This window comes from Embiotoca jacksoni, unplaced genomic scaffold, assembly GCF_022577435.1.
Source record: "Embiotoca jacksoni isolate LCO1_2020_lvr unplaced genomic scaffold, fEmbJac1.0.p SCAF_31, whole genome shotgun sequence".
Classification (NCBI taxonomy): Eukaryota; Metazoa; Chordata; class Actinopteri; family Embiotocidae; genus Embiotoca; species Embiotoca jacksoni.
The window spans coordinates 932708-958849 of record NW_027185383.1 but is presented as its reverse complement, the minus strand read 5'-3'; the positions used below and the strand labels follow the sequence as shown (position 1 = coordinate 958849).

Sequence of the window (26142 nt, the reverse complement as noted above, 5' to 3'; positions counted from 1 at the left end):
GGATTGGATCAAAGTCAAGACAAGTCAAACGTACAGAGCCTGTGGAAACTCAGGAGAGTGAGAGGGATTGTCAGTTTGAATATCAACCAATATCTCCTCTGTGAATGAAGCCAGTGAGAGTTTCTGGGCAGTTTTACTTCACTCATTTTTTTCTCGGGCCATTTTTTAAGTTGCTAAAAAGATGATTTAGAGAGAGGCACAGGAAAGATAACAGGCTGTAATGTTGACTTGAAACACATGACTTTATATGTACAGTGTGTGCCATTTACAACCTCCTGGTGTCTAATCTGATGCTGGCAGCTGAGCGCAATCAAACAAATCCAAATCAGATACAGTGTGCAATTCGGAAAATGTCAAAAAGAGTTATGAAAATGTCGAGGTGACAGCACGGAGAGAGACTGACAGCAGCAGCCTGTCACTGGAGATGGATTTTTATAAAAGACTGAAATCTTAAAAAATTGGAACAAAATGGATGTGTCTCTCAGCAAGGTGGGCAAAGATATTTACTGCACTTTGCATGACATAAAGTTAAAAATAAAATGTGTATTTCCTTTTCAATAATGCCAGTTTACATGATTCAAATAGATAAACCAGTACTTAGGTGATTACATGCTACAACTGGCCTACAACTGATGAAAGAATGAAAGAAAAAAAAGAAAAATCAATTAGAAATAAACTGTCAGCTCAGTCAAACAAGCAGAGTTATGGAAAGATAAGCAGAAATGATTAAATGAAAAAGGGATTTTAATCAGAAATTTACATAAAACATCCCTTTTCAAACATATTAGAGATTCTGGGTCTGAATAAAAATGGGGCTTAGTTGCCCATATTAATTTAAATTGGCAAAAGTAGAGGCTTATTTGCATAAGTTGTTTGCTTAATCGGCACAGTCAAGGACATTAACAAATGACACCATGATATGGGCCACTTATGCAGTAAATCTGCATGCATAGTGGTCAGAGAGGAGACCTGGTTTGTGATGATTACATTTCCAGCACTTTGAAAGTCACTGATGAAGCCCAATATCCACGCTCACACACAGTAAAACAATGACGATAGTCTTAAAAATAAATGTTTGTGCCAACCAAAAAGGACACAGAGAAACTGCTTTTATTTTTGCCCAGAAAAGATAGATAAAAGACTAGATTTTAGTAGAAGCATACATGAAACAATATTTTACACTGGAAACTGGTCATGGGGTCATTCTTATAGACAAAAACAGAACAAAAATCACCAAACTATCCAGTTATCCCCCTTTTACAGAGCATTGTAGTGTTTTTTTTTTAGCTTAATGTCTTGATTTAATGTTCCATAAGTATGCCTCTGCAGTCGCATGGTCCCAAACTACAGAGTTTCCAAATACAAGCTGTTTTCAGCAAAAAAATGTAATTACAAGAAAAATAAATAAATAAAAGCCCAGCTGTAAATGACCTGTTTCGCACCAAACAGCAGACCGACAATGTTAATGACAAGTGCTGAACATTTCGGAGCATTTACATACATGTTTCTCAGGTTTCATACTGGTCTTTAAAGGATCCCTCTCTAAAGTGATTTCAATGCATGTGATTATTGTATGTGAATCTGTTATGAGGCTTCAGCACTCTGCATCGAACATATCATAGGGATTCCTTCCAGTTTGTTTTTATTATAAAGTCCCACTGTGTTTCCTTGGACCTTGACTTCATGTCGAGCTGCAGTGGAGGAATAGGGGCAAAACGAGGTGATACATACTAACTAAGGCTGGATATCATCCTAAAAGTTTTCATACCGGTACCAATACCAGTTCCTGAATGATAAATTGTTTTATAACAACTTTATAAAACTCATTTAATTACAACAAATTTACATTACACGGGATGGTACAAATCGTTGGTATCCATGCAGTTCAGAGGGGCAGAGTGTAAAGCAGGTTGCATCTGAAGCTACAATTCAGAGATGTCCCCTACAGACCGTACATACAAGCTATGTCTCGATGCTACAATGTACCGATACTCCCTTAGTGCATATGTAGCTTAGACATTTAAAAAAGGTACTTTTTGATAGCATCAAAACAATTTGGTCGGTGCCATAAAAGTTATCGAAGTTCAGCACACGGCCCTCGTGCTATTAAGTCTGTAACTTCAGAAGATGCCCACTTGACTTGTCCAGCTCTGACTACTGTCCAAATTACTTATTAAAAACTTTGCAGCTGATCCAAAATGCTGCAGCAAGAGTACTGACGGGATTTAGCAAGAGAGATCATATTTCTCCAGTTTTAGCTTCTCTTCACTGGCTTCCTGTTAAATCAATAATATAATTTAAAATTCTCTTGATGATTTACAAAGCCCTACATGACCAGGCTCCATCATATCTTAGAGATCTTATAGAACCATATAATCCTAGCAGAGTACTTCTCTCTCAGTACGCTGGTCTACTTGTGGTTCCTAGAGTTTACAGAAGTAGAACGGGAGGCGGAGCTTCAGTTTTCAGGCTCCTCCCCTGTGGAACCAGCTCCCAGTTTGTGTTCGAGGGGCAGAAACCGTCTCTAGCTGTAAGGTTAGACTCAAAACGTTCCTTTTTGATAAAGCCTATAGTTAGGGCTGGCTCAGGTAGACCTGAACCAACCCTTAGTTATGCTGTTATAAGCTGAGGCTGCTGGGGGACCTCGTTACATGCTGAGCTTCTTTTCTTTCCTCCTACTCTTTAACTGACTCGTACCTCACCATCCTTTTCTCTCCCATAGTTTCTTCTTATTGTCTGTTGTCTCCATTCAGTTCCCTCGCTCGCATAGTTTCTGTTCTTTCTTTTTCATATGTCCCGTCATGGAGCTGCATGTCTCTGCCCTGCGCTTGTCGTCTCCACCAACAGTTCTTCTCTTCTATCTCTATGCTGTCCTTTTCTCTCTCTGCTCTCCTCTCACCCCAACCAGTCGAGGCAGATGGCCGCCCACCCCTGAGCCTGGTTCTGTCGGAGGTTTCTTCCTGTTAAGAGGGAGTTTTTCTTCCCTCTGTTGGAGGTTTTTCTCCCTTAAAGGGAGTTTTTTCCCTCCCAGCTTATGTGGGAATTGTTGAATTGTTGGGTTTCTCTGTATAATATTGTAAAGTCTTGCTGTAAGGACTTTAATGTGTTAAGTGCCATGAAATAACCTGTGTTGTGATTTGTCGCTATATAAATAAAGTTGAATTGAAAATTGAATAATGTTGGAAAAGATGTGACATTTGATTTATTCTTGTTACTAATCTGGTAAAAATAAACAGTTGACTTTTGGAATTTTCAAGTTTGATAATGAGAATTTAAATATATAAGTATTGATGCTCAGGTTTAATGTTAAGTGCCACCATTGTTTCATTCCTCCCTGAGAGAACTGCAATACAATGTCAAATGTCAAGTACTTTAAATGGTTCTAAATCAAATAAGGCTCTGTGACAAATGTAATTCAAACCCATCAACCTGCATTAGCGTCCATGCGTAGAGGGGGCTAACACAGGCAAGAAGGAAAATGTATTTTTACTTGGAATCAGAGTTGGGACTAAGTGGACTCTGTTCTCTTATAGAGCCAATAAAACCAAAGCACACATCAAAGCATGCCAGCGCTCCAGCCTCATAATCCACTTACTAACGGATGAGGATGATGTTATAATAGCACCAGTGCTCCTTATGACTTGCACTCCTGTCATGTAGGTCCTGAATGGAGGAAAGAGGACATGGCCTTTCACAGGCTGACAGAGCAGACATGGTATTAGAACTGAGCTATCAATCTGTCACTTAGTCTCTGGATGCGAGGCATTAAGATGCAGGAAGGCAGAGATATCTGGACTATCTGACAGCTACACGACAGCAAAAGGAAGTTTTCTGCCTGGAATATAAGAAAGTTTAACATAGCCAAAGGGCCACTGATTGAATTTAATATCAAGTTCCAACAATAATAGGGGAAACTGACAGTTTTCAAACTCTGAATCCTTTTCTTTTTTTTTATAACGTAAACTCACAAATCCTGCGTCAATGTTGTCAAAGTATAATATTTAACACCGACAATAAATGAAATGAAACTTGAATTGTGGGGATTCTTACCAAAAGGCTTTATGATCCAGTGCTGATTTTGACATTGAACAAATGGGAAAGTCACAACCCCATTTCACACATGCCACATGAGGGTTTCTCCACTGGAAATGAGTATTAATGACAGAACTGGCTGATATCATTTGATTCAATTTGGCTTATTTCATAAAAGCTAATATAGCATGAAGCCATGATGGTGTGGCCCTGTGTGGTGATGGGATATTAATGTGAATTATATTATGGCTGTAAATTGTAGTTGTAATTGTAAGAGTTTTAAATGGTTGAAAGATGCTAGCTGAAAAGACTTCAGTTATGTTGCAGTGCCTTTAAATTCTTATGAGATTAGAAGGTAGAATTTTTCATATATTATTCTGATGGCATACAGTTATTTATCCTTGAAAAATGAACCATTCCAGTAAAAACTGGTTGTGCAAAGGAGTCATCTTCAGACAATTTCTCTCAAATCTGTAACACAATTCTACTTTGGCAAACACAATGTTTGAGTTTCATTCTGAGACATCAACGCATCTGTTCATATGGCAACGAGGGATAGAAATGTATGTCTGTCACTCAGTCCAACACTTAGCTCCTGATTAAACAACAATTGGTTGAAAAGTTGGTAGTTCATGGTTCTCAGATGATGTAATCTAATGGATTACGGTAATTCCTGGATTCCAGCGGGGCCAGCCGCTAAAATAAAACTGCAGTCTATTTTTGACTGAAGCCGAATCAACATGCACGGGGCAAATCAGCCATGCAGGAACAGCATGGAGAATCTGGTCCATTTTCAAGCTCCTGATTGAATATCACGGCACTACATTAACATCTACCTCCTGGTCTTTCAGGGAGGAAAAAGAATGTGTTCTTTATTTATTTAATTTTTTTTAATAACTAAAACAGACAACTGTATGAACTTTGTATGTAGGCTACAGCACAACAAAACAGGAAATAACACCCCCCAAAAAAGGGAAAAAAAGAACTAAGTTAAATTAACGCATAGTCTATTTTTCAACAAAAACAAAAATCAAGGCAAAATGACAAAATCTGGAAGTCCACAACAGTGGGCAGACCAAATGCTTCACCTCTGAAACACTAGTGGAGTATGATGGAGTGCAGATGACGGAACAAAAAAGGCATCGCAGGCGTGCTGTCATAGACCCGTGCATAGTCAAATTCAGGCATAAGCTATACCCTGACCTTTCTTCTACTGCCATCATTAGGTGGACATCTACGATTTCACACGAAAAGAGTCAAAAGTTATGGGATGATATTTGATCAAGAAATTCAGCATTCATTTTTGGAAGATTTCTAATTAATTTGGTGACCTTTCATCGAGTATCATCATCAGGTAAAATTTGAATTTGTCCAAGAGTGTGGCTTATAACCAAACATCTGGAAAAACAATAACGCCACTCAATAACTTCCTCTGCATTTTACATTAGGTGCTATGAGAAACTGTTAGCATGCTAAGATGCTAAGCTATGATGGTAAACCCTGTCACACATCAGCATATCATAACTGAGCATGCTGATCGCAATAATTGACTTAAAGCTCAAAGTATCACCGAGTCTAGATTCAACATGTTTAGTGTTGTCAGTGTGTATGTAGGAATATCCCATAATTTCAATGTTTATGCTACTTCAAAACAATTACAGTAAAGCAGCTGTGCTGTAAAACCCAATTCCACTTGAGCAGTTCCATTATAAAACACAGTAAACCTGTTTTACAATAAGGAATTATAATGGCAAATCTACTGTAAACTTCCCTATAAAAATACAATAAAATGACTAACAGTGTAGTTTGGATTTCAAGAATAACATTAACCAGACTCGGGAAATAAAAGTGCGGTGAATCATGATATTAGACTTTGTAATATCACACAGCAAAGGCGACCGGTTATCAGTCATGTTCTCATGTTCAGCTCAACACATTAGTGATAAAAACATGTTTTAACTTACTTCTCAGTAATCAATCAGAGCAGTACAACACTGTTGGGGAAAAAAAAAAAAAAAAAAAAAATCCAAAATATATTTTCTGTATCTGTGTCCTCTGGCTGAAACTGTGATCGATGGAAAGGGAGGAATTGGTGTGTTTTACCATCATGTTTTACTGATACGATCTCTGCAGCACAGACAGAATTATTTAGCAAAAATCTTCCATTTAAATAGTCCAGTTTTAACCAAACTTTATTTAATAAATACTGCACGACTGTGGTGGCACATAAAGACATGCCGTTATTTATCCATGTGCTTTAACGGGCAACCACATGGCTTCCACTTGCTGTCCTGCTAGTTCAAAAGGCGGTATGAGGCAATAACATTGACAAAATTTACATGCACAGAGCGACCCGGCTATTGCCCACACTGCCATGCAGGTCTTATTGGGGTTAACCTCCTGATGTGCCCCCCTGACACAATAAGATTGAGTATCCCTGCTGTAATGAATAAACCAGTTACAGAATACTCCTGTTAACCTGCGGTATTGTGTTCGCAGAGAGAAGTGCTCGGCAGCAAAACTGGGATGAAAAGGTTCATCCCCGAGCTACTTTTTTTCTTTTTTTCCCCAAGCAAGAGAAGGTTACTTCTGCCAGGGAAAGAAATAATGATCCTCGTTGTGATAGTGGGACTTGTGCTTCCTGCAATGATTTTGCTGACATCAAAATCTGCCCCAGTCTCAGTCCTCTGTGGTACCTGCTTCTCAAGACTCCCAGTTGTAGAATTAACATATAGCGAGCACGCATATAGGCTGTAATACATTCAAATGTTTACTCTGTTATGATGTTTGCGTGTGTAAAAATATAAGGAAGAAAAATGTATGGACAAGTGCATTAAGTACTGAATACTGTTATCTCATTAGAGAGCCCAGCTAAACTTCCATAGCAACATGGTACAAGATGAATGTGACCACCAACTGTGTTCATATACAGTATAGCCCTATTTTTTTACAGTCACCATTAAAACAACATATATCCAACAGAAAACAGGAAGTCTTTCCAGTGTCAGAGCTTAGTTCAGCTGTTTGAGGGAATTTCCGTAGAATTTGAATTGAAATCACTGGAGCATAGCTGATGTTGGAGGTAGAAAGCACAACCATTGACGTCTAGGTGGGATATATACTGTACATGTTGTTGAAAAAAGTTGTTTTTTGCTGCAGCATTACATGCTACTTCTTTGTGACTTACTGAAACCTGGCCCACCTGGATCACAACAGTAGGTGTGAAAGGTGCCTGGTCTGACGTCAGAAGTCATCAAACTGAACCATAGATCGGTTATTTAGAGTGTGAAAAATGTTCTGGATGGTTCGGACTCAGATTTATTACAGGAAATTGAGGCAGCATATCATTAATCATTAAACAATAGAAGAAGACTTTTTTTTTTTTTTTAAAGAACCAGAAATGAGCTGCAGTAGAACATGGAGAGAATAATTAAGGGTTTAACTGTAATTTGGTCCGACAAAGAAATCAAAACTGAGATTGAAAAAAACAAACTTAGAAATGACGAAACGTAAACGTAACTTATTTTCTGAGAGGGAAATAAGTGCAAGTTGTTATACCAGAACAGTAATATTAATATTGTTGCAATGAAATTAATCTGTTTATTTATTTTTCTCCATTCAAACAGAAATGGCTACCAGCTGAATTATCAACACACCGACTACAGACCAATCGATGTCAAGTATAGGAACGTAGGTATGGCACGCAAAGTTCTTTAGTACAGTCATACAATTGCAAAGTGAAACCAATATAAACCAGATCAGGTGTGAAAACACCCTGAGTCACTTGAAAGCAGCACAAAGTTCCCAGATGCTCCCTGTGATATTTCTCTATAGTGTTCAATAGTCTGTATCGATCTGTTGTGGCAGGAGGCTTTGGATGGGATTAAGACAGCTTCTCCAGCGTGAACAAAATGCGCAAGTTAATATGCCTTTTCAACCAACAGCAGCATCTACAAAATGCAGCATTATCACAGCTGTGGTTACCGTGGTGACCAAAGACCCCATTCAGACTGACACAATGACCAGTTAAAACCGTCATGCTGTCAATCAACATCAGCCGACCCTCCTTTAAAACCCTCCTCCTGACCAGGGTTGGACCTGATTGGTTGTACTGGGACGCACATGTTTACCACAATGACACATAGTTGTACATCTCATATATCATTAATTAGTAGTGAGTGTTTTGAGGAAAACAACAACAACGGGAAACTGGCAAGAATCGTTTGAAGTTCGGGAGCTTCTTCTGAAATTCAGGCACAAAGTAACCGAGCGTACCAACGTGTGGGGGTACCAACGTGTAAGCTTAGCAACGTGTAAGTGTGTAAACAGAATACACAGCCAATGTTTAGCTCGTACATCATTAAACTGTATTGCCAATATGCAATTCTGAATATTGTCAGAGACGTTTTTTGCTGATGTGCGTCAATAAATTTGTCAAATATATAATCAAACAATCCTGTTGTGCAATCCAGAAGGAGTGTCCTCAACCCGACCATAAAACTATTTGTTTAGTATTCAAACTGCAAGCAAATTGTAATACTTCCTCACAATTAATGTAAATATAAGAAATATGAAATGCTTTGATGCACTATAACTATGAATATTTTCTTTATACCTCTTCTGACATAAACCCTCCCTTTCCCTTTGATCAAAATTCTGTATCTCTTTATAGTGTACTTGACTCATATTGAGCATGTTTCTGCATATGAATCTGTATCTGTTCATATTCTGAATCAGTCCAGGCACTCCTGTTTAACTGGTTTCAGCGACTATCACTCCCAAACGTTCATCCGCACAAATCCAAAACCCATTTTTACACTTGTTCATGCGTGACTCATTCATGTGGTGGCAGTGAATGAGACTGAGCATTTCACAGTGTTTCGACAAATACTCTGAACATTAGAAGTGTACGGAAGACTGCGAGAAAAATAAAAGTGCAGGTGTTGTACATAAAATCGTATGATATTGAATTACTATGAGTTTCGGGAACTGTGATGATTAGTGAGTTTGGATAAGAGGAACAGAATGTCATCCAAATGCAGCAGATTATCACACTTTAACGTACTTTCTTACTAACTTGAAAATAACTTGTATTACATTTAGACACTTGAATCAGCTCTACTTTGTTTAAACCACACCATCTTTTCCAATAATCAAATCTCAGTCTTTAAAAAAACAAACATTTTATAGGCCCTCTATACAGCATTTGGACATGCTTATTCTGCTATTTAAAATTAAACTGCAGGATAAAATATGAGTGAGGCTGATCCTTTTACCCCTTAAATTAGAACTGAATGTTTACAAACTATGCTACTGGTACATGTGTATCAAGGTCTGGTACAAACATGTGTTTGTGTTATTTTAAGGGTCACTGAATGTCTCATTTTACCTGATTAACATGTATGGATTAACTAAAGGTGGCGGTTGAGAGAAGGTTCCTTTGTCCTTCAGTGGTATGAGTGGCCGTGGAGCTACATATTAGCAGGCAGGCATGCAGGCAGCAACTTGAAAATTGAAAAAAATTAAAAAGCAGCATTGGCACTGACACAACTAACTCTGCATGTCATGTTTTCTCCTGCCCTTTCTTTCAGTCAAGCTTGTCTGTATAGGAAATTAAATTGAGGCCAAAAGTCCACGGTTCATTTTCTCTCAGTAAAAAGCCTGTGTGCTGTCCTCTACATTTGCAAAGGGACAATAAGCCAGCCAAGCAGCATGTAACGTTTCAGCTCCTATGCAAGTCTGATTTATTAAAAGCATGCTGTCTGCTTTATAAGACACTGGCCCTGGCTGAAATCCCAACAGAGAGCGGAAATTATTTGATGCTGACGCCACATCGAGTCTGACTGACTTTTCCTGTGTGCTCACTGAGACACAGCTGGAGGACATAGAAGGGCAGAACGAAGAAACACACGTTAGAAATATTACACTTTACATCACAGACTTAATGGTTTGATAGTTTGATCCCATCTAATCTGTCCTCCATTACTGTAAATAGCATTTAAATGAAAGATAAAAGTGCTGTGAGAATAGTGAGCTCAGCTAACACAAATCTTTCAATACCTGATCCAATGAAATATATAAATATGTTTATATATATATATATATATATATATATATATATATATATATAAATATAGTAGCTCTTTTTGGGTATTCACCTACTCCAAAGAAAATTATATTTTCCACTGCTAAATTCTCTACTATATTCACCTGCTAGTTGCCAGATTTGTTTTTCTGCTGCTTGGTGCTTTACAGATAGCAAACAGTGTTTTTTTGTTTTGCTGGAAACAGCCTCCTCAAAAACAAGGATGAAGAGAATAACATTTTCTGACAAGCAGCAAAACAGCTAAAAGAGGCTAATATAACCCATAGAGGAGAGGGGACGATTCAGGATCCAGTGTTAGGATGTGTGAAGGTTAGTCGCTCCAGGTTAGTTTGGTTTCAGACCTCTGAATTGGTACGATTAAGAATGGATCTTAACATATTTCACCATTGATATCAAGCTTCCTAGTGACATATACAGTATACTGTAAATGGAGAAATGAACAAGCTTGACAGTTTTTTTTTTTTGTAAGACCAAAAATAACGTGAACTTGCTAAATGCTTTTATAGACCTCTAATGGAGCTTTGATCAAGTGACTAGTTATGAGGGACTTTCACTGATCAGATATTTTTCTGATTCATTGTTATTTCAACAAATATATCAACTACTGCAGCTTCAATGGAAAAAAGCATGTATTTTTTTTAATCGAAAGAGTGATTTGTATTTTGTTGTGAACCCAACCTGTGGCGTTGTGCTGTCGGCATCAGATATTCAGCAGCGCTACAGACAAGCCAGGGTTTGGGCTGTATGCCCTCATCACAGCCCACAGGGAAGCTATGGATTGGTTTGTCTCGCTCGGCAGGCTTTTCAAAAACATGCCATGCTGTGATGCTCAGAAAGCAGCCCTGGAGGCCGGGATTCAGATGAGGCTACTGCTTTACAAGTGGTCAGGGCCGCATTGATTTAAGGTTTATACGATCAATGTTATCAATGTGGGTTTTAGGAGGGTCACCACATGAATGTCAATATCCCACAAGTTGAGCTGTCACAATTACCGTAAACTGTTGGGTGTTATTGGTGTCTGTGTGTGAGAATCCTTGTAACCGCCTGTAATATTAACCATTAAAGGCTGAGCATAAAAAAAAAAAAAAAAAATGTTTTTTTTTTTTTTAATTAAATGAAATGATGGTACTGTGAAATGAATATATAAAAGTGCTGCCACTGTTATGGCTGCTCAGACAAATGGAAGATCTCACACTGAAATCATTTTAATGACTTTGAAATAACTTTCACAATTTTTCTAGAACTAACCGAGTAGTCTGCAGTGATACGTGACATTCAATAGAGACATAATGAAGCATAATGGTGATCCTGATAAACTCAAGTCAATGTAATTTGCAATCTAAAATAAGACTCAGATTACACAGTAGGCTGATCATTTTGGATTCAATAAAACACGTGGCTTTTTGCGTGGATAGATGAAGGGAAACTTATTTTATTTTTACATAATGGACAAGTATTTTTTTTCCACTATTAGAATATTTTCTTCCCTGGCAAAGTAGACTGTGAAACAGCATATTAGGGGATACAAATTGAAGAAAGTATTACGGTAATTAAGTATAAAAAGAAAAAAAAGGAAAACGTATTTGGTGAATCGTCAACATTTTTGTGAGGGGGTTTTCGTTACGCTGGGGGACTCATGACCTGAGAATTTCTAAAAGCCTTACTGCACCCATGGATACTGGTTGTGGTTGTATACACTCATAAGAGAACATTATTTTAAGAAGCTAAAGTAACAGCAAGCACATCTCACTGTCTTTCGAGGAAAATAAAAGTAATTATTATACGCTTCTTATTTTAATTTTTCCACTAAATATATGCCATATAATTAAAAAAAAAAAAAAAAAAAAAAAAGTTTCATAATAAGCACACTTTCAGGGAGACAGGGTTGATGCTGGGGACACTAAGTTTGGGTCTGCTGGAGTTCTTATTTCTGCCAGCACAAAGCAGACAAAAACAAAAGGCGCAGCTTGGCAGGATCTGTTGCCATTAACATCAGACACCATACGGCTCGGACAGACTCGACTGCTCCTCACCTTTTGGGTTGAGTGGGCACAGTGAGGGGTTTTTTCACACTACTGATCCACAACAAACTTGTACCTTGAGGGCTTCCACACAGCTGAGGTGAACTAAATCTGCCCATATTGTTCAATTGGGCAATATCAGTCACTACGCAGGCCTGAACTGAAGTTTCCGTTAGGGTTTTTTGTTTACAACAAAAGGATTTAATTTGTCTTCATCTCTTGTTTATTAACTTTTTTTAATCAGAGTATTTCTACTTTTTGGATTGTTTTTCACTATATTGCTTGTGCAAATGAAACAGTTGTTTTATGGCCTCTCAGGAAACACAATAGTGCTAAAGGAGATCTACAAGGGGATAAACATCAAATCAAACCCCTGCGTCTGAAAATATTAAGTTTTTATTAACATAATTGACTCAGTTTGGTTTGGATGCCTCCATACTGTAGGTGATGATTGGATTGATCCATTGGGGACCAGCGGTAAAATAGCAGCTGATTAAAATTTGGAAATTGAACAAAGAAATGTGTATAGCAATGATACACTTGAGATTAAGAGTCTCACAAGATAAACCAATTGTGCCACGTTGAACCTATGATGCTGTGTTCAAAATATAGTGTTTTTATTTGTTCTCATCCACCCAGAGTTGTGGGATTTACTTTGTAGCCGTCTGTGTCTGTGGGGTTCAGACTGAAGTTGAGGATGTGTGTTTGGACTGCCAGCGTGTCACCTAGTGTGGGTACAGAACTACACAAGGTTAGTCATCTATTATGGATGACCAGGTGCAGCCAGCGGAGGACACCGTGGTCACCTTGTTGGATGTGAATGCACAGGGAGAAGCTTTGAACCCTGTGCAAGGAAGCCTCCAACGTCAGAACACAGCAGTTCAAAAATACACAGACTGAAACACTGAAAATTAGACTTCATTTATGTCTTTTTGTGTTTTGAAAAAACGAACAGCCTGGTGACAAAAAAAAACTTTTTTGGCTTTGGATCTCAACTTCAAAGCAGTCCATTGAACCCGATTCCCCTTCAGCATCAGCCCCATAATAAGTCTGGCTCGTCTTCAAGCCTAAAAATGCTGGAGTCCCAACTCATCCGTAAGGTATAAACAGCCTCGTGGTGGGCACAGTGGCCAGGCAATGAACTGTGGCAGATTAGATGCTCCTGGCTGAGCTGACCTGGCTGGGTTGCGCAGACGAGTTCAAGCCCGTATCATGTGGTTGATAAAAAAGAAAACACATGGCTGCAGCGCTGTGAAGCGCAACCCTGAAGACAGATGTCAGGAAGGATTTTCTTTAGACACTAGAAAAACTGCCATTAATAAAACTGTGTGTAGAGATTAAAACTGTCAGTAATTGTTTAATATTTGGCAAACTGAATCTATTTGGGTTTTGGATGATTGGTTGAGAGAAACGAGACATTTGAACATGAACATCTGTACATATTATGAATTGGAGTTCTGCTTTATGGTATTCATTGTCATCACTGGTTCAGGCATTTTCATGCAACAAGCATGAAACTTTGAACACCTACCAGGTTCCAATTATTTTTTGTCTGTGAGGTGTGTGCGGTGTGTTTGCTAATAGCTACAAAACACCCAGTGGGACAAGAAAAAAAAAAAAAGAGTGTCGACAATGTGACTACCACTGAATGGCAGACTATCAGTCATTAATCGATTAAAGTAAACAAAAATATAGCTGCAGGTCTTGTGTCAGGTTTGGGTGACAAATTTGGCAACACCACGTAAGTTCAGCTGGACTTTACAGAAGCAGAAAGGGGCCCCGGTTTGGGTCATGGGACCCTGCAGTACGGTTGGTGGACGATTGGATGATCCAATATGATGCAGGCGCTAAACTCTATGCTGCTGTGATTGGTTGTTTCTCTGTCAGGCACTAACCTCAATCCTAACAACCACACAACATAACAACCAATCACAGGCAGAGCATCCCTCCTGCTGATCCAATCTAGCACCAGCCCTGCAGAGGAGGCTACACTACGGTCAGACGCAGAACGTCCTGGTTCCAGTTGGACTCGCTGTGTTTCTGTGCAGAGATGGATGATAATGGACACTTTGGAAACAAATAGATAATGTGATGAAAAGTGTTGTCATCAAGCCAAAGCAGTTGTCACAGCTCATACAGAGACGTGTCGAAGGGACAGACAACGGACCATTTCAGCAGACCAGTGTGACTGTGACTATGACCTGCATTTGCAAACCAACCAATCAAAATACAACATGAAAGGAAGTAGAATACAAAGGCCAGTGTAACATTGCTTAAGCACCATTTTCAATTGTGGTGATGACGTAAACACACATGCACACACACACACACACACACACACACACACACACACACACAATCTCAGAATGATGCTATCTGATGAAGTGCTTTCATGTAGATTTTTCTATTTACATCATTGAGCAAAAATTAATTGCACATTAATCCTACATCTGACATGCCTGAAATGTATATTGTAAAGTGTGGCACAGATTTGTGACAAACATTTCATTACAATCATCTCACAAATGAGACATGCAACAAACGTACACAATCACCCTCAACCCGTAGGACTGTTGCATCGATGTCACCAGATTTTAGATAATGCTTTGGGAAGAAAAATGTTGATGTTGCTGACAAATGATGGGCAAGCCTTTAAATTATTGTTGTTTGATAATATTTCCTCCCTGCCTCTTGTTGCATCACCATAAACCAAAAGGGCTTCCTAAGATTTTTCTGATAACTAACACAATGGAGACATTCACAGCTGCTGTATCTCACTGCTTTTGTCCACAGCCTGCTGCCTGTGCTGACTACTACTGTCTTACACTCTCCTGTGACTTACAATGCAAAGAGGTCCAGGTGTGCTCGAGCTAAAAAGCCCATAAAGCAGCCTTCCCAGGACCTTTTCTGTATCCACAAGGAGCTGAACAAGTGACACGGATGTGGATTTATAGGTCGGGGCCTCCAACCGGGTGGCAAGCTGCAGCGGGGCCCGGGCAGCGCAGTGGCAACACCGCTTCCATCTGTTGTCACGGTCTGCTCATATCTGCATGCTAATCCTTCTCTACCCACACCTTCGTGAAAACACCCTGCCGCTGCGGCTCTTTCAGGATGAGGACTTAGCAGAGCAGGGAGCACAAAGACACAGACCTGAGGTTGATCGGATGTGAAATGCAGATAGAGCAGGGAGTAGAAATGCGAGATTAGAGGACAATCAAAGGGGTAAGAAGCAGAACCCGAGCACTCGCAATCTCATTTCCACATAAAAATGTTGTCACCACTCAAAGCTCGTGCACCTGTTAAATGGACTTGATGTTTGCAAATATATGCAAAACATGCAGCGGATAGTCAAGGTCAGTTATTTGCCATTTTATCAAGGTCTGAAGGTCATTGACATTCAGCGGGTGTTGAAGTGCGGCTCCCTGCCTCCGCTCAGCAGATGTAGCTGCTGGCAAAAGTCTTCAAGCTGACTAATCATTTGTGTATGCAGCTATAATATGCTTTCAATGTCTGAAATACATATCATCCATCAAAGCATGATTGTAATGTCTTTGGGCTGGAAAAGGGCACTGGGAGTAGGTGTGGCATATCTAAGATCTAATAAATATACATTTCCTCAGGCAAGAGGAGGAAGCTGTGAGATCTAAGGATTAATTTCCTACTCTGCCGACATAGCAGATAAGGCTTGATACAGTGCAGGCATGCAAAAACCTAGTCTGCAACTGAAATGTAGAACTTCATAAATGTATGTTCTGCCGTGATCTGATTTAAACCTTTGAACTTGAGAACCAGCCAGTAGTTTGAAAGGCATTTTTTCTAATAATAATAATAATAATAATAATAATGATAATACACTATTTATCACAATTAGAAGCTGTAAAAACATAAGTATTATTGTTGGGTTTTCAAATTTTCATAAATCCTTGAACTACTACCACTGAACCCCAAATCTAAGCCTAAAATAGTGACTTTAACGTTACCAAAAGTGAAGTATTTACATGATTAAAAAAAAAAAAAAAAAAAAAAAAAAAAAAAAAAAAAAAAATGAAAATGCTGCGCTCCCCAGCACAACCAAGAGCCTTGAATAATTCAGCCAAGACCAACAGTAAAAAAAAAAAGATTTTTTTTTTTTGACAGAAAAGCCGGCTGGAGCGCTGGTTTGGAGAGGTTCTAAAAAATATAATAGTTCAACATGTATAGTATGTGGAGCCTCCTTTTTTTCAATATTGGTACATCTTTTGGGTATTTAGAAAAATGTTGGCTATAAATACTTTATGTATGGATTCAAAACTTTTTTTTCAATTTTTTTGTAAAATAAATCATCAAAGAAATCCAACAGACATTTTTCAGTCTTTTATAATTTATGACGTTATTACTGCACAAAAGAGACTTTTGAGTTCTCCCTACTTCTAGCCATGATTGTGCAGTTTCCACTGAGGGGCAGGACCTGCGTCGTGCAGTGAAAAATGAGCCGTAGAGACTCAAAATGTGACGGCAGCAGAAAAGGCTCAGACATTGCTTAGAGTTCAGAGGGTTAAAAAGGATAAAACATGCATCTGTTTTTACATTTTAATCATTAGAAACCCACTCTGACTCCCTCCCTGTCTTATAGTTGTAACACACCCATACTCTGTGTCCGACATGTCCACTCTCTATGGAAGGCAGCAGAGCAGCAGACTGGAGTGCATGCCGTGCGCTCAATATGTGTTCAATATAAATAAATCTGGCAGCCGAGTGACAGTGGCAGAGATTTTCTAAAAGTCGAGACTGAGATACATGTATACCGAGACAAAGAAGAGTTGTTATGCCACACAGTAAACTGTGAGACACAGAGATGTTTTGTAAATGAAACATTTCTTGCTTCTGAAAAAAGCTATTGTACCATGACAGACATCTGCAGGATTTATCTGCTCTGTAAAAACTTTAGTCAGAAAAAAGAATCTGTGCAGTCAGCTGTTTCCTTTGGAATAAACAGGGAAATACAAAAAGGAGGAACATGTTATCTTATCTCAACGATGTTATCTCTGAGGATGTTTTAGCTTCAGGGAAAATGACTAAACCGCACTAAAATAACTTTATGTATTTGAATCCGTATCTGTCTATGAAATTTAAGAAGAAAAATAAATCGTCCTTTTACTTTTTTTCATTTTGCAAATGAAAGATTTTGGTCGATTAAAAAGTTCTTTTGAGTGTGTCTCAACAGAAAGGAAAGTGTAATGTTAGACATCATAGCAGTTTCTAGTTTTAGATCCTTTGTGGACACCCAGCCCCACAACAGAAGGTTTTACCATAACAGAGATGTGCAGGATGCGCAGCTCCTCCTTCGTGGAATCGTTGGCTGGGTCCTCGGTCGGTTCTGGGAGGTTCAAGCTGCCGTCCTGGTGGTGGATGTGAAAGAGCAGAGTGCCGTTCTCCAGCCACTGCTGCCGCCAGCGCACGAGAGGGATGTCCTCCGAGTTCCCAGAGATCTCTGCCAAACACAAAAGAAAAACAAAGGGCACAAAATGTGAAGTTTCCTGCTGAATTCTTATAGCAAACCATGCCAATATCTTGGAGGAGATCCACTTAAATTGAAGCAATTACCATAACAATTTACCAGAAAAGAGGCACTTCATGTTGTGAGTAACTAAATAGGAGTTTTAATGACACTGTTTCAGGCAAACAGACTAGGGATGAGCAAGCACAGCTTTAAGTTTTAAACATTCATTTTATTTTACCCCTAATAATGGCAAAAGTACAATTGAACTTCTGGTAAATAACTTGGCCCTTAAAAGAGGTCAACAAAAGAGAACTGAGAAACAATGACGACAAAACAAGCTGTTGCCTCAACAAAGTGTTTTTCTTTGGTCAGGTAGAATAACAAACTGGCTGATCAGACTATTACAAACACAGAGGGGAAAACGAGATAAATAATAACTCAAACTCAGTATAACGTAACACTGCCCCCCCTCCCCTCTCCTTCCCTCCCCCTACTGTCACAGCTCATGGTCTGGTCCTTTTCTCGGGCCTCTCCATTTAAACCAAGCTCCACCCTCATCCACACCTTTTGGCCAAAAGCAAGAAGCAGAAAACTCAAGCAGGAGACACAGTGAGTCAAACAAGACAAAAGAGAAATGCAGAAGTGTCATTTATGGAACCAAACAAACTGTGACTGTGTTTTAACTTAAACCTGAAGTGAATAACTTTCTGTGAGGTATATTTGAAATGACTTCTTTCACTGTCTGAATTTGAGCCATTCAGTTTGATAACATTTGGAAAGTCTAGGAGAGCAGTGTGATTGAATTGGAACAGATACCAGTTTTAAAAACTCCAGAGTGTTAAATGCATAGACGTCTGTGGTAGTAATAGGTTTATTCAACATTGTGTGAACTTGTTTGGCAAGCACTTGAATGTGACAGACATTCATTTGTATGTAAACCTCCCACACTACAGTTTCTGCAAAGAGAAATACCTAAACATGCTTTAAGGATGTGAGCGAGTGTGTGAAAGCAGAACCTGCATTTTACATTTGTATCTTGAGTGTGATGAGACGGTATGAATAGTACCACTTTGCTCTTCCACTTGTGTAGCTGAGGAAGGTTACCAGCTTGGGCCTGTTCAAGACAGGACAGGTGAAATTTAACCGTTTTTTGGGGGGTTTTTTTGGACGAATGTGATAAGGTGCAATTTTATACAGACATTGTTAGTCCCCTAGTGATCAATCCTAGCCTAGACCCAAGTTCACTGAGTAAATGTATGGCTCTGGATACACTGGGGATTGTTGATAGTCGTTGCATGCCACTGGGCATAGACCTGGAGGGCATTTTGAAACTATTGGAGCAGCCTTTCACAATTTGTATTGACCACTTAATGCACTAAAACACTACAATTTAAACATCCCACGAGGCTACCCCCACTCGTGGCTGATTGGTCGCCCTTCAGAGTGACTGAGCAAACCTTAATGCGGGAAGGGTTTCCAGACTATAATCACAGATTGGAATGGAGGTATGGGCACTAGTTGGGCAGAGTCAGCCCAGATCAATCTTCCTGACTTTTGTGAAGTGACTTTTCCTCATGTTCTGCCATCAGATTGTGCTTTTCAGGGAATTAAACGGATTGGCATGAAATTTTGCAGACATTCATTTTCCACAGAAGATAAATCTTACTGATATTGGTGATATATTGATGTTCCATCCAGAGATCCAGATCCCTTTTGCTGACGTTACAGTTAGCATTTAGCTCAAAGCACCATTGTCAGTAAGGAGAGACGCCATCACAGCTGTAATTTCTTGTTTCCAGACTGTACTGGCATTGTCCACGATGACAGGTGCAATGTGACCACCGCTTTAATTTTCAACCCGGGCACCCATTAGCTCAGAGATGGACAGTTGTCTCACTCTTCTGCACTGTTTCAGAGTTTTCATGATCCCTGCCTGAAACTGAATCGACTCTCTCAGCTGCTAAAATGTATATTCAAGATGGGAAGAGCAAAAAAAAAAACAGAGAAGTGATTAAACCCAAGAGATGAAGATGAGTAAAGAGTGATTCTATGGATGCAGCGGAGCATGAGCAACATTGTGCTTTGTGTCATACCTCAGTTCCCCAGACAATACGTTCCACTCGAAGCTGTTTGAAAAATTAGTGATGTACTCCAAAACACACACACACACACACACACACACACACACACACACACACACACACACACACACACACACACACACAGAGACTATGGAATGGAAAACACTGTAAATGCATGACAGAGCATTATGGGTGATTTTCTGTAAGTATGAAGAGCAGCAAAGATGCACCGAGCTCGCAAGTCATGAGAGGTACAGGAAGAATAAATGGAAATAGAGATCAGTGAGTGCAGCCTGAATCCTACTTCTATCCCCAAAACAAATCCAGTGGCTCCTGGAGCTGAACACGCTGTGCGTTCCTGACAAGATATTGGAGTTTTACCTGAATTAACACCAAGTATAGCAATGATCTGGATATTTGCAGGTCAGAAAACATTTAAACTAAAACTGGGTTATGTGGGTGAAGTATTTTATTTAAAGGTTATGTTGAAATGTTGTTCAACACTTGAGTTACTGTTATTATTAGTTATTTCAAGGCAAAATGTTTATGAACTACACATTGAAATATTGTAATCAAAATGTTGTGATATTGACATTTTCTAACCAAATTCAACCTTGTTTTAACCTAAAAATATAATGATTTTCACCTGCAAAATACCAAATTATTGCTCCTTCGGTAGTGAACCTACTCGTACTGCCAACTGTTTGGTCTCAACCTATACGGTCTCCAGATTAGCGGTCGTAACTTTCATCATATAGATGCAGAGCCCTCAACTTCAAAGGGCTCTTCCTCCATCGCCATGAACCCCCTCTCCCCCCTCTCTGTGACTACTGGCCAGGTTAGGAGACAGCTGGAGAGACTCCACCAGCGCAAGGCTGCAGGAACCTGACGGCATCAGCCCCGTGGTCCTGAAGACCTGACGCCATCCAGCTGGCTGAGGTCCTACAACACCTCTTCAACCTGAGCCTGAAGCAGGAGGAGGTCCCGGTGCTGTGGAAGACGTCGTGCCTGGTTCCTGTACCGAAGAAGACGACTCCATCTGGCATCTACGACTACCGACCGGTTGCCTCCACATCTCATGTGATGAAGGTGCTGGAGAGGCTGGTCTTGGCCCACCTCAGACCGCTGGTGAAATCTTCACTGGACCCTCTGCAATTTGCGTACCAGCCTCGTGTGGGAGTGGACGACGCCATCATCTACCTGCTGCAACGAGCTCAGTCTCACCTGGATGGAACCGGTGACTCTGATAGAATCACTTTATTTGATTTCTCCAGTGCATTTAACATCATCCAACCACTGCTGCTGAGTGAGAAGCTGCAGGTGGTGGGGGTGGACACGTCCACCGTCTCCTGGATCACTGACTACCTGACAGGCAGACCAAAGTTTGTCCTTCTGGGCAGTGTGTTGTCTGATACGGTGGTCAGTGGTATTGGAGCTCCTCAGGGAACTGTTCTGTCTGTTTGTATTGCTTTCCTGTATGCTGCTGTAGCAAAAAAAAAGTCCCCTTGGGGATTAATAAAGTAACTACCTAACCTAACCTAACCTAACCTAAATAAAAGACCACTTTTTTTTTTCCATTTATCTAACTGACCAAACAGGAAAGGTTTTCAACATGAGCTGCTTTTAGTTCATCAAGACGTGTATATTTTGCTCTATTTTCATTAATTCCTTCATTCTGTATCCGCTTATGCGACATAAAAAAAGGATCTATTGCTTTACACAAAATGGGCTGTGGGAACCTATTTAAACATTGTGTTCCTTGAAAAAAAAAAAAAAAAAAGCCTTTTTAACCAATACCAGTTATTTACTTTCATTAGGATTCTTGACCTTGTTTTCATGAGTCCCCTTTTTTAGGTAAAAGCGTTAGCAGCTCTAAACTGATTTTTTTCAGAATAAGAGTTTAATGATGAGATGAGTTATGCGAGTTTCCCTATTTGCAAAAGAATGTTTTGCTTTGTGATGTTTATTTGCACATGAAAATCTACTCCGAGTATTACTTTTTTCTTAAGAAAATCTAAGTTTTATCCAAAAGCAACTGGACTTCTTTAGTTTCTTGAAGAACTCAGAACTGAAGAAGCCTTTCAGTGAGAGGCAAAAGATATTCAAGACACACAAAAAAAATCCAGTTGCTTTTGGCTAAAACTCAGATTAACTCTGACCTAGATAACCGAGAGCTTTCACAGATATACTCTTTCCAAGAAGTTAAAGTGACATATTTGTACATCTAAATAACCCACACAGACTTCCCCACTAGCTGTCCTCTCTGACAATATATATCTGAATATATCACAGATATTCTCTTGCCACAAAAATCTACTGTATCAGGAGGTATCGTATTTTTTTAAATAACTATTTTGTCCTCGTACAAATGGAGAGTGGTCAGCTATACATTTTCTCTCTGATGTAATCCAGTAATGTAAGTCTCAGCCACTGTGGCTCATTCTGAAGCAGTAACCTTCAAAGAGATGGTCAGCTGGTAACATAATCTTCAGGGTCAATTTTTCTGCAGATCAATTTAAAATGCAGGTAACAAAAGCTAGTCCAAAAGTCAGGCAGATTATAAATCAGAGGGGAAAAGGAATACTAAAGAAAGCAATTCTAAAGTCAATAAAGCTCAAGAAATCCATTGGATTACCTGAATAGTGTGTAGTGTTATAGTAAAGCATGAAAAGATATGTGAAGAAACAAGGAAAACAATGACATAAAATGTCCCAGTTCTTTGTATTCTGTAAACACTGGTTAGTTTCAATTATAGCTGGCAGGTGACGTTATTCTCATTTGAAATTCCAGTGAGAAATTTGCACATCAAGTTACCATGAATTCCATCATTTAAAGTATGTGGTGCACAGTTTGCATCCTTGTCCTACTTATGGAGTACTATGGAAACCACTGCCACTGGAAAAGGCTATTACACTAATTGATATTATGACCCAGAGCAGTACACAAATCTATTATCCAAATATATTACGTTAGGCCTTCTAGTATAAAAGCCATCAAATAATTTAAAGCTCATTTTACCCAAAAATGTCACAATGAACCAAACGGAGCAACAAGCACAATGCAGATCAGAGGAATGGTGGGGGTGCACTGGAGAGATGGAGTCCATTAGAGAATAGTCCATAATTGATCAAAGTCCATACCACAGGCTGGTTTTTTCGTGCGGCAGAGTAGCGCTGGTTGCGGGGAGAAACCGCGGTCTGTAAATAATAATGAGGATTAGGCCTCATCAAAAGAAAAAGCCCAGAACTGAGTGACTAAAACAGCAAGTTAAGGCACTTGCATTAGCACGGGAGATGAGAAGTAGAACGAGAACTACAAGGACGGCGAAGCCAGACGAAGGCTGCAGAGTGAATGTTAACGCACGGAACACCACAAAACCTACTTGTCGCTGTAAAGCACAGATCTATATATAAACACGGCTAACACTGTGCCACAATAGACCATTACACTGATTACTGCCTAAGATGTAGCTGCAAACAAGATTTTCCTGCTGATCACGGGCTTTTTACACAGTGTACAAAACTTGTGGTGCATGTGTCAAGTTCCACAACCTTTGCCAAGCACATTGTGGGTCTCAATTGATTTGGGTCATTAAATTGTTTCATCTGTTTTGTCTGCTTCATCTGTACATTATTATTTCCATGTTTGAACATAATGACACAATCATTAAGGATTAAAGGTCAAATCGGTGTTTACTCCTGATGCATACTTTGTTAAAGGGGAAGAATCCAATATAAACATTAGTCATTTGTCTTTGGGAGCGCTAGCAGCCGCAGAAAAAAAAGAAAAAAAGAAGAAAAAAAAACGAAACAGTAGAATGCTGTTTGGGGCTTTGGGTGGAGAGCAATTTTGTCGAGTCTGAAAAAAATGACCCTGCTGATGCCATGAGGGTGATCTCAGCTGGTCCTTGAAGATAACGTAATTAACGTTAACAATAAGCCCGTTTTGAGATGAACTGTTCCTCGCCTAGAAAGTGGATGAGAGCACAGAGACAAAAAGATGCAATCCAGTCAGACAATTATCTGCAGCCTTCAGTCTGAACAGGAAGTCACAAAGACACACAGTGCTGATTCCAAGAAAATGTCATCAGACCCAGATATACGTTTCCAGTTGTTTACATTTTTACAGGGGAGCCTCTAAAAATGTGTGTTGTATCATAATCCAAAGGTTGAGTGTGTTTCAGTGTTGGTGGATGGCTGGCTGGGTCCACCATCATTTATCAAACCTCTGCAGCTATAAGACGGACTCCTGGCTAGATTTGTAGCTCCCAGAAATGAATGCTCTTCACTTTTGGTGCTCCTTACTTTTACTGTAGGAAAACTGCATTTTTAAGTAACATGCCCCCGCAAGAATGTAATGGATTTTAAAGAAACTTAGTACATAAAAGTGGCGATGGAAAAAGTTCAGAGACTGCTCCTGTTGCGCACGAACGGATGATGATGTGTACGGAGCAGGAGGATGCTCTCACTTCGAGTAAATATTCCAAGTTCTGTTGCTTGATCAACATCAGCACCTGTGTTGCACACATTTTTGAGACCACCGGTACTTGCACATATTTTTTCAGCATGGACCTGAAACTTGAGCATACTCAGCAAATTTGTATAAATTTTTTTAGGAACAAATCCAGCGAGTATGTGATGGGGAGCGATCATTGTGTTGCCCTCCACCAAACAAAGATATTGAACAAGATATGAACAAGATATGACTTTTAAAAAGTCAGCATGTTAACATTGTCATCACGAACATATTAGCATGCTAATATTAGTATGAATTTCAAAGCTGTTGTGACTTAAGTGCCACAGAGCTTTTAGTGTAGCTGTACATTTTTAATATTGTTATCCTGATAAAGAGCATTTATTTTTATTTTTTTTAAATCTTTCATGCCAACTCAAAGTAGAAAGCCAACTGAAATGTTTTAAATGTAAACGTACGACTCGCTCTCTGTGCACTATCTTTGTAAGCACTTACCTGGCTTAAACTATTCATGGTAAGAGCAGACACCATTAATATTTCGTGCACACGCTGAACATGCATAAGATTACAATAAAGCACTTCACCTTGCGCTGTGTGAGGGGGTACACCTTCTTTGTCAGACAGCCCATTACACTGATTACTGGCAAAGGAAGCACTTGCATGCAGGATAATAGCCATAACCCTTTTATAGTTTGTAACCTGTTTACAAACCAAAAGACTTTATGTTTTTACTGTGACACAGCTGTGTGTGTGTGTGTGTGTGTGTGTGTGTGCGTGCGTACGTGCGTGCGTGCGTGCGTGTGTATATATATATAGTTATGTGTGTGTGTGGTGTGTGTGTGTGTGTGCGTGCGTGCGTGCGTGCATGCGTATATATATATATATATATATATATATATATGTGTGTGTGTGTGTGTGTGTGTGTGTGTGTGTGTGTGTGTGTGTATATATATATAAAATTGTGAGAGTATAACAAGGTTTGGCCTGACAATAACTCATGCCCTCGTGCCGCAGTGAAGAGGGAGTTCCCTCTGCCCATAAATAAGATTTAAGAGTCCCGACTGGTTTTAGCCTAAATGCAAATCATGTGCCAGAGTGTGACAGGGCACTTTTTAAAAAAAAGTGTGCTCTCTCCCCCCCGGGACTAGTTTGCCACGAGAGCTGGATTAATGAGACTGCCGCCGTCCTGCACGGGACCATACAGCGCCACCCAGCAGAGAGGCAGCAGGACAACAAAAGAAAAAATAACTGAAAATAGAAAGGTACAGGAAAGGAAGCGGGGAGGAGGTTTAATTAACAAGGAAATGAGGAGAGTGGAGCGGGAGAGAACGCAAAGAGGAAGTGGCCACCTACCAGTACAAAAATGAATCAAAGTAATCTGATCACTGCATTATTAGGTTACCTCTTCTGAATACAGATTCGCTGAACCGTTTCATTTAAAGGAGTTTTAGTGCCTTTACAATTCAATTAAAGTAGCATCTATCTTATTTTGAAAGCCAAACCTTTAATCCAAGCACAAACAAACGGACAGTACCACCACGGAGGATCGCGACACACAGCATTTAACAACCCCTAAGTAATTTACAGAGCACCTGGACTGTCAGGGTGTGATTACCAAGAATTCACAGGGTGATTTATGGCTCTCGCAGCTTTTCTTACATGTGTATTATTAGCAGGTAGATTGTATTGCATTATATTCAGTAAAATCTCCAAGTCACAAGTCTCAAAGACCTCTGCTTATTCAGGCACACATTATATAATTAGAACATTTTCTATTTAATAATTAAAACATGAATTTGCTTCTTACTGTGGCAAGATTAATTCAACCCGATGGACGCAAACAGATTACAGTGAAGCAGAGTGTCTGTGCAGTTAAAGGGGCATGCAGGGGGACATTTTTGGAGAATTCAGCAATATAATGCTGTCAGCTTTTAGCACCCAGCGGGGAGG

At 39.6% G+C, this 26142-nt stretch overlaps 1 protein-coding gene across 5 annotated transcripts in view; it reads right to left on the bottom strand.

Annotated features, from left to right (window-relative positions):
• astn1 (astrotactin 1) overlaps positions 1-26142 on the bottom strand; it is a 397274-nt gene that overhangs the window by 305977 nt on the left and 65155 nt on the right. For all 5 annotated transcript variants that reach the window (XM_069164339.1, XM_069164341.1, XM_069164342.1 and 2 more), the window contains exon 2: positions 17448-17629. In XM_069164339.1, the coding sequence (XP_069020440.1) occupies positions 17448-17629 (182 nt within the window). The remainder of the gene's footprint in view (positions 1-17447; positions 17630-26142) is intronic.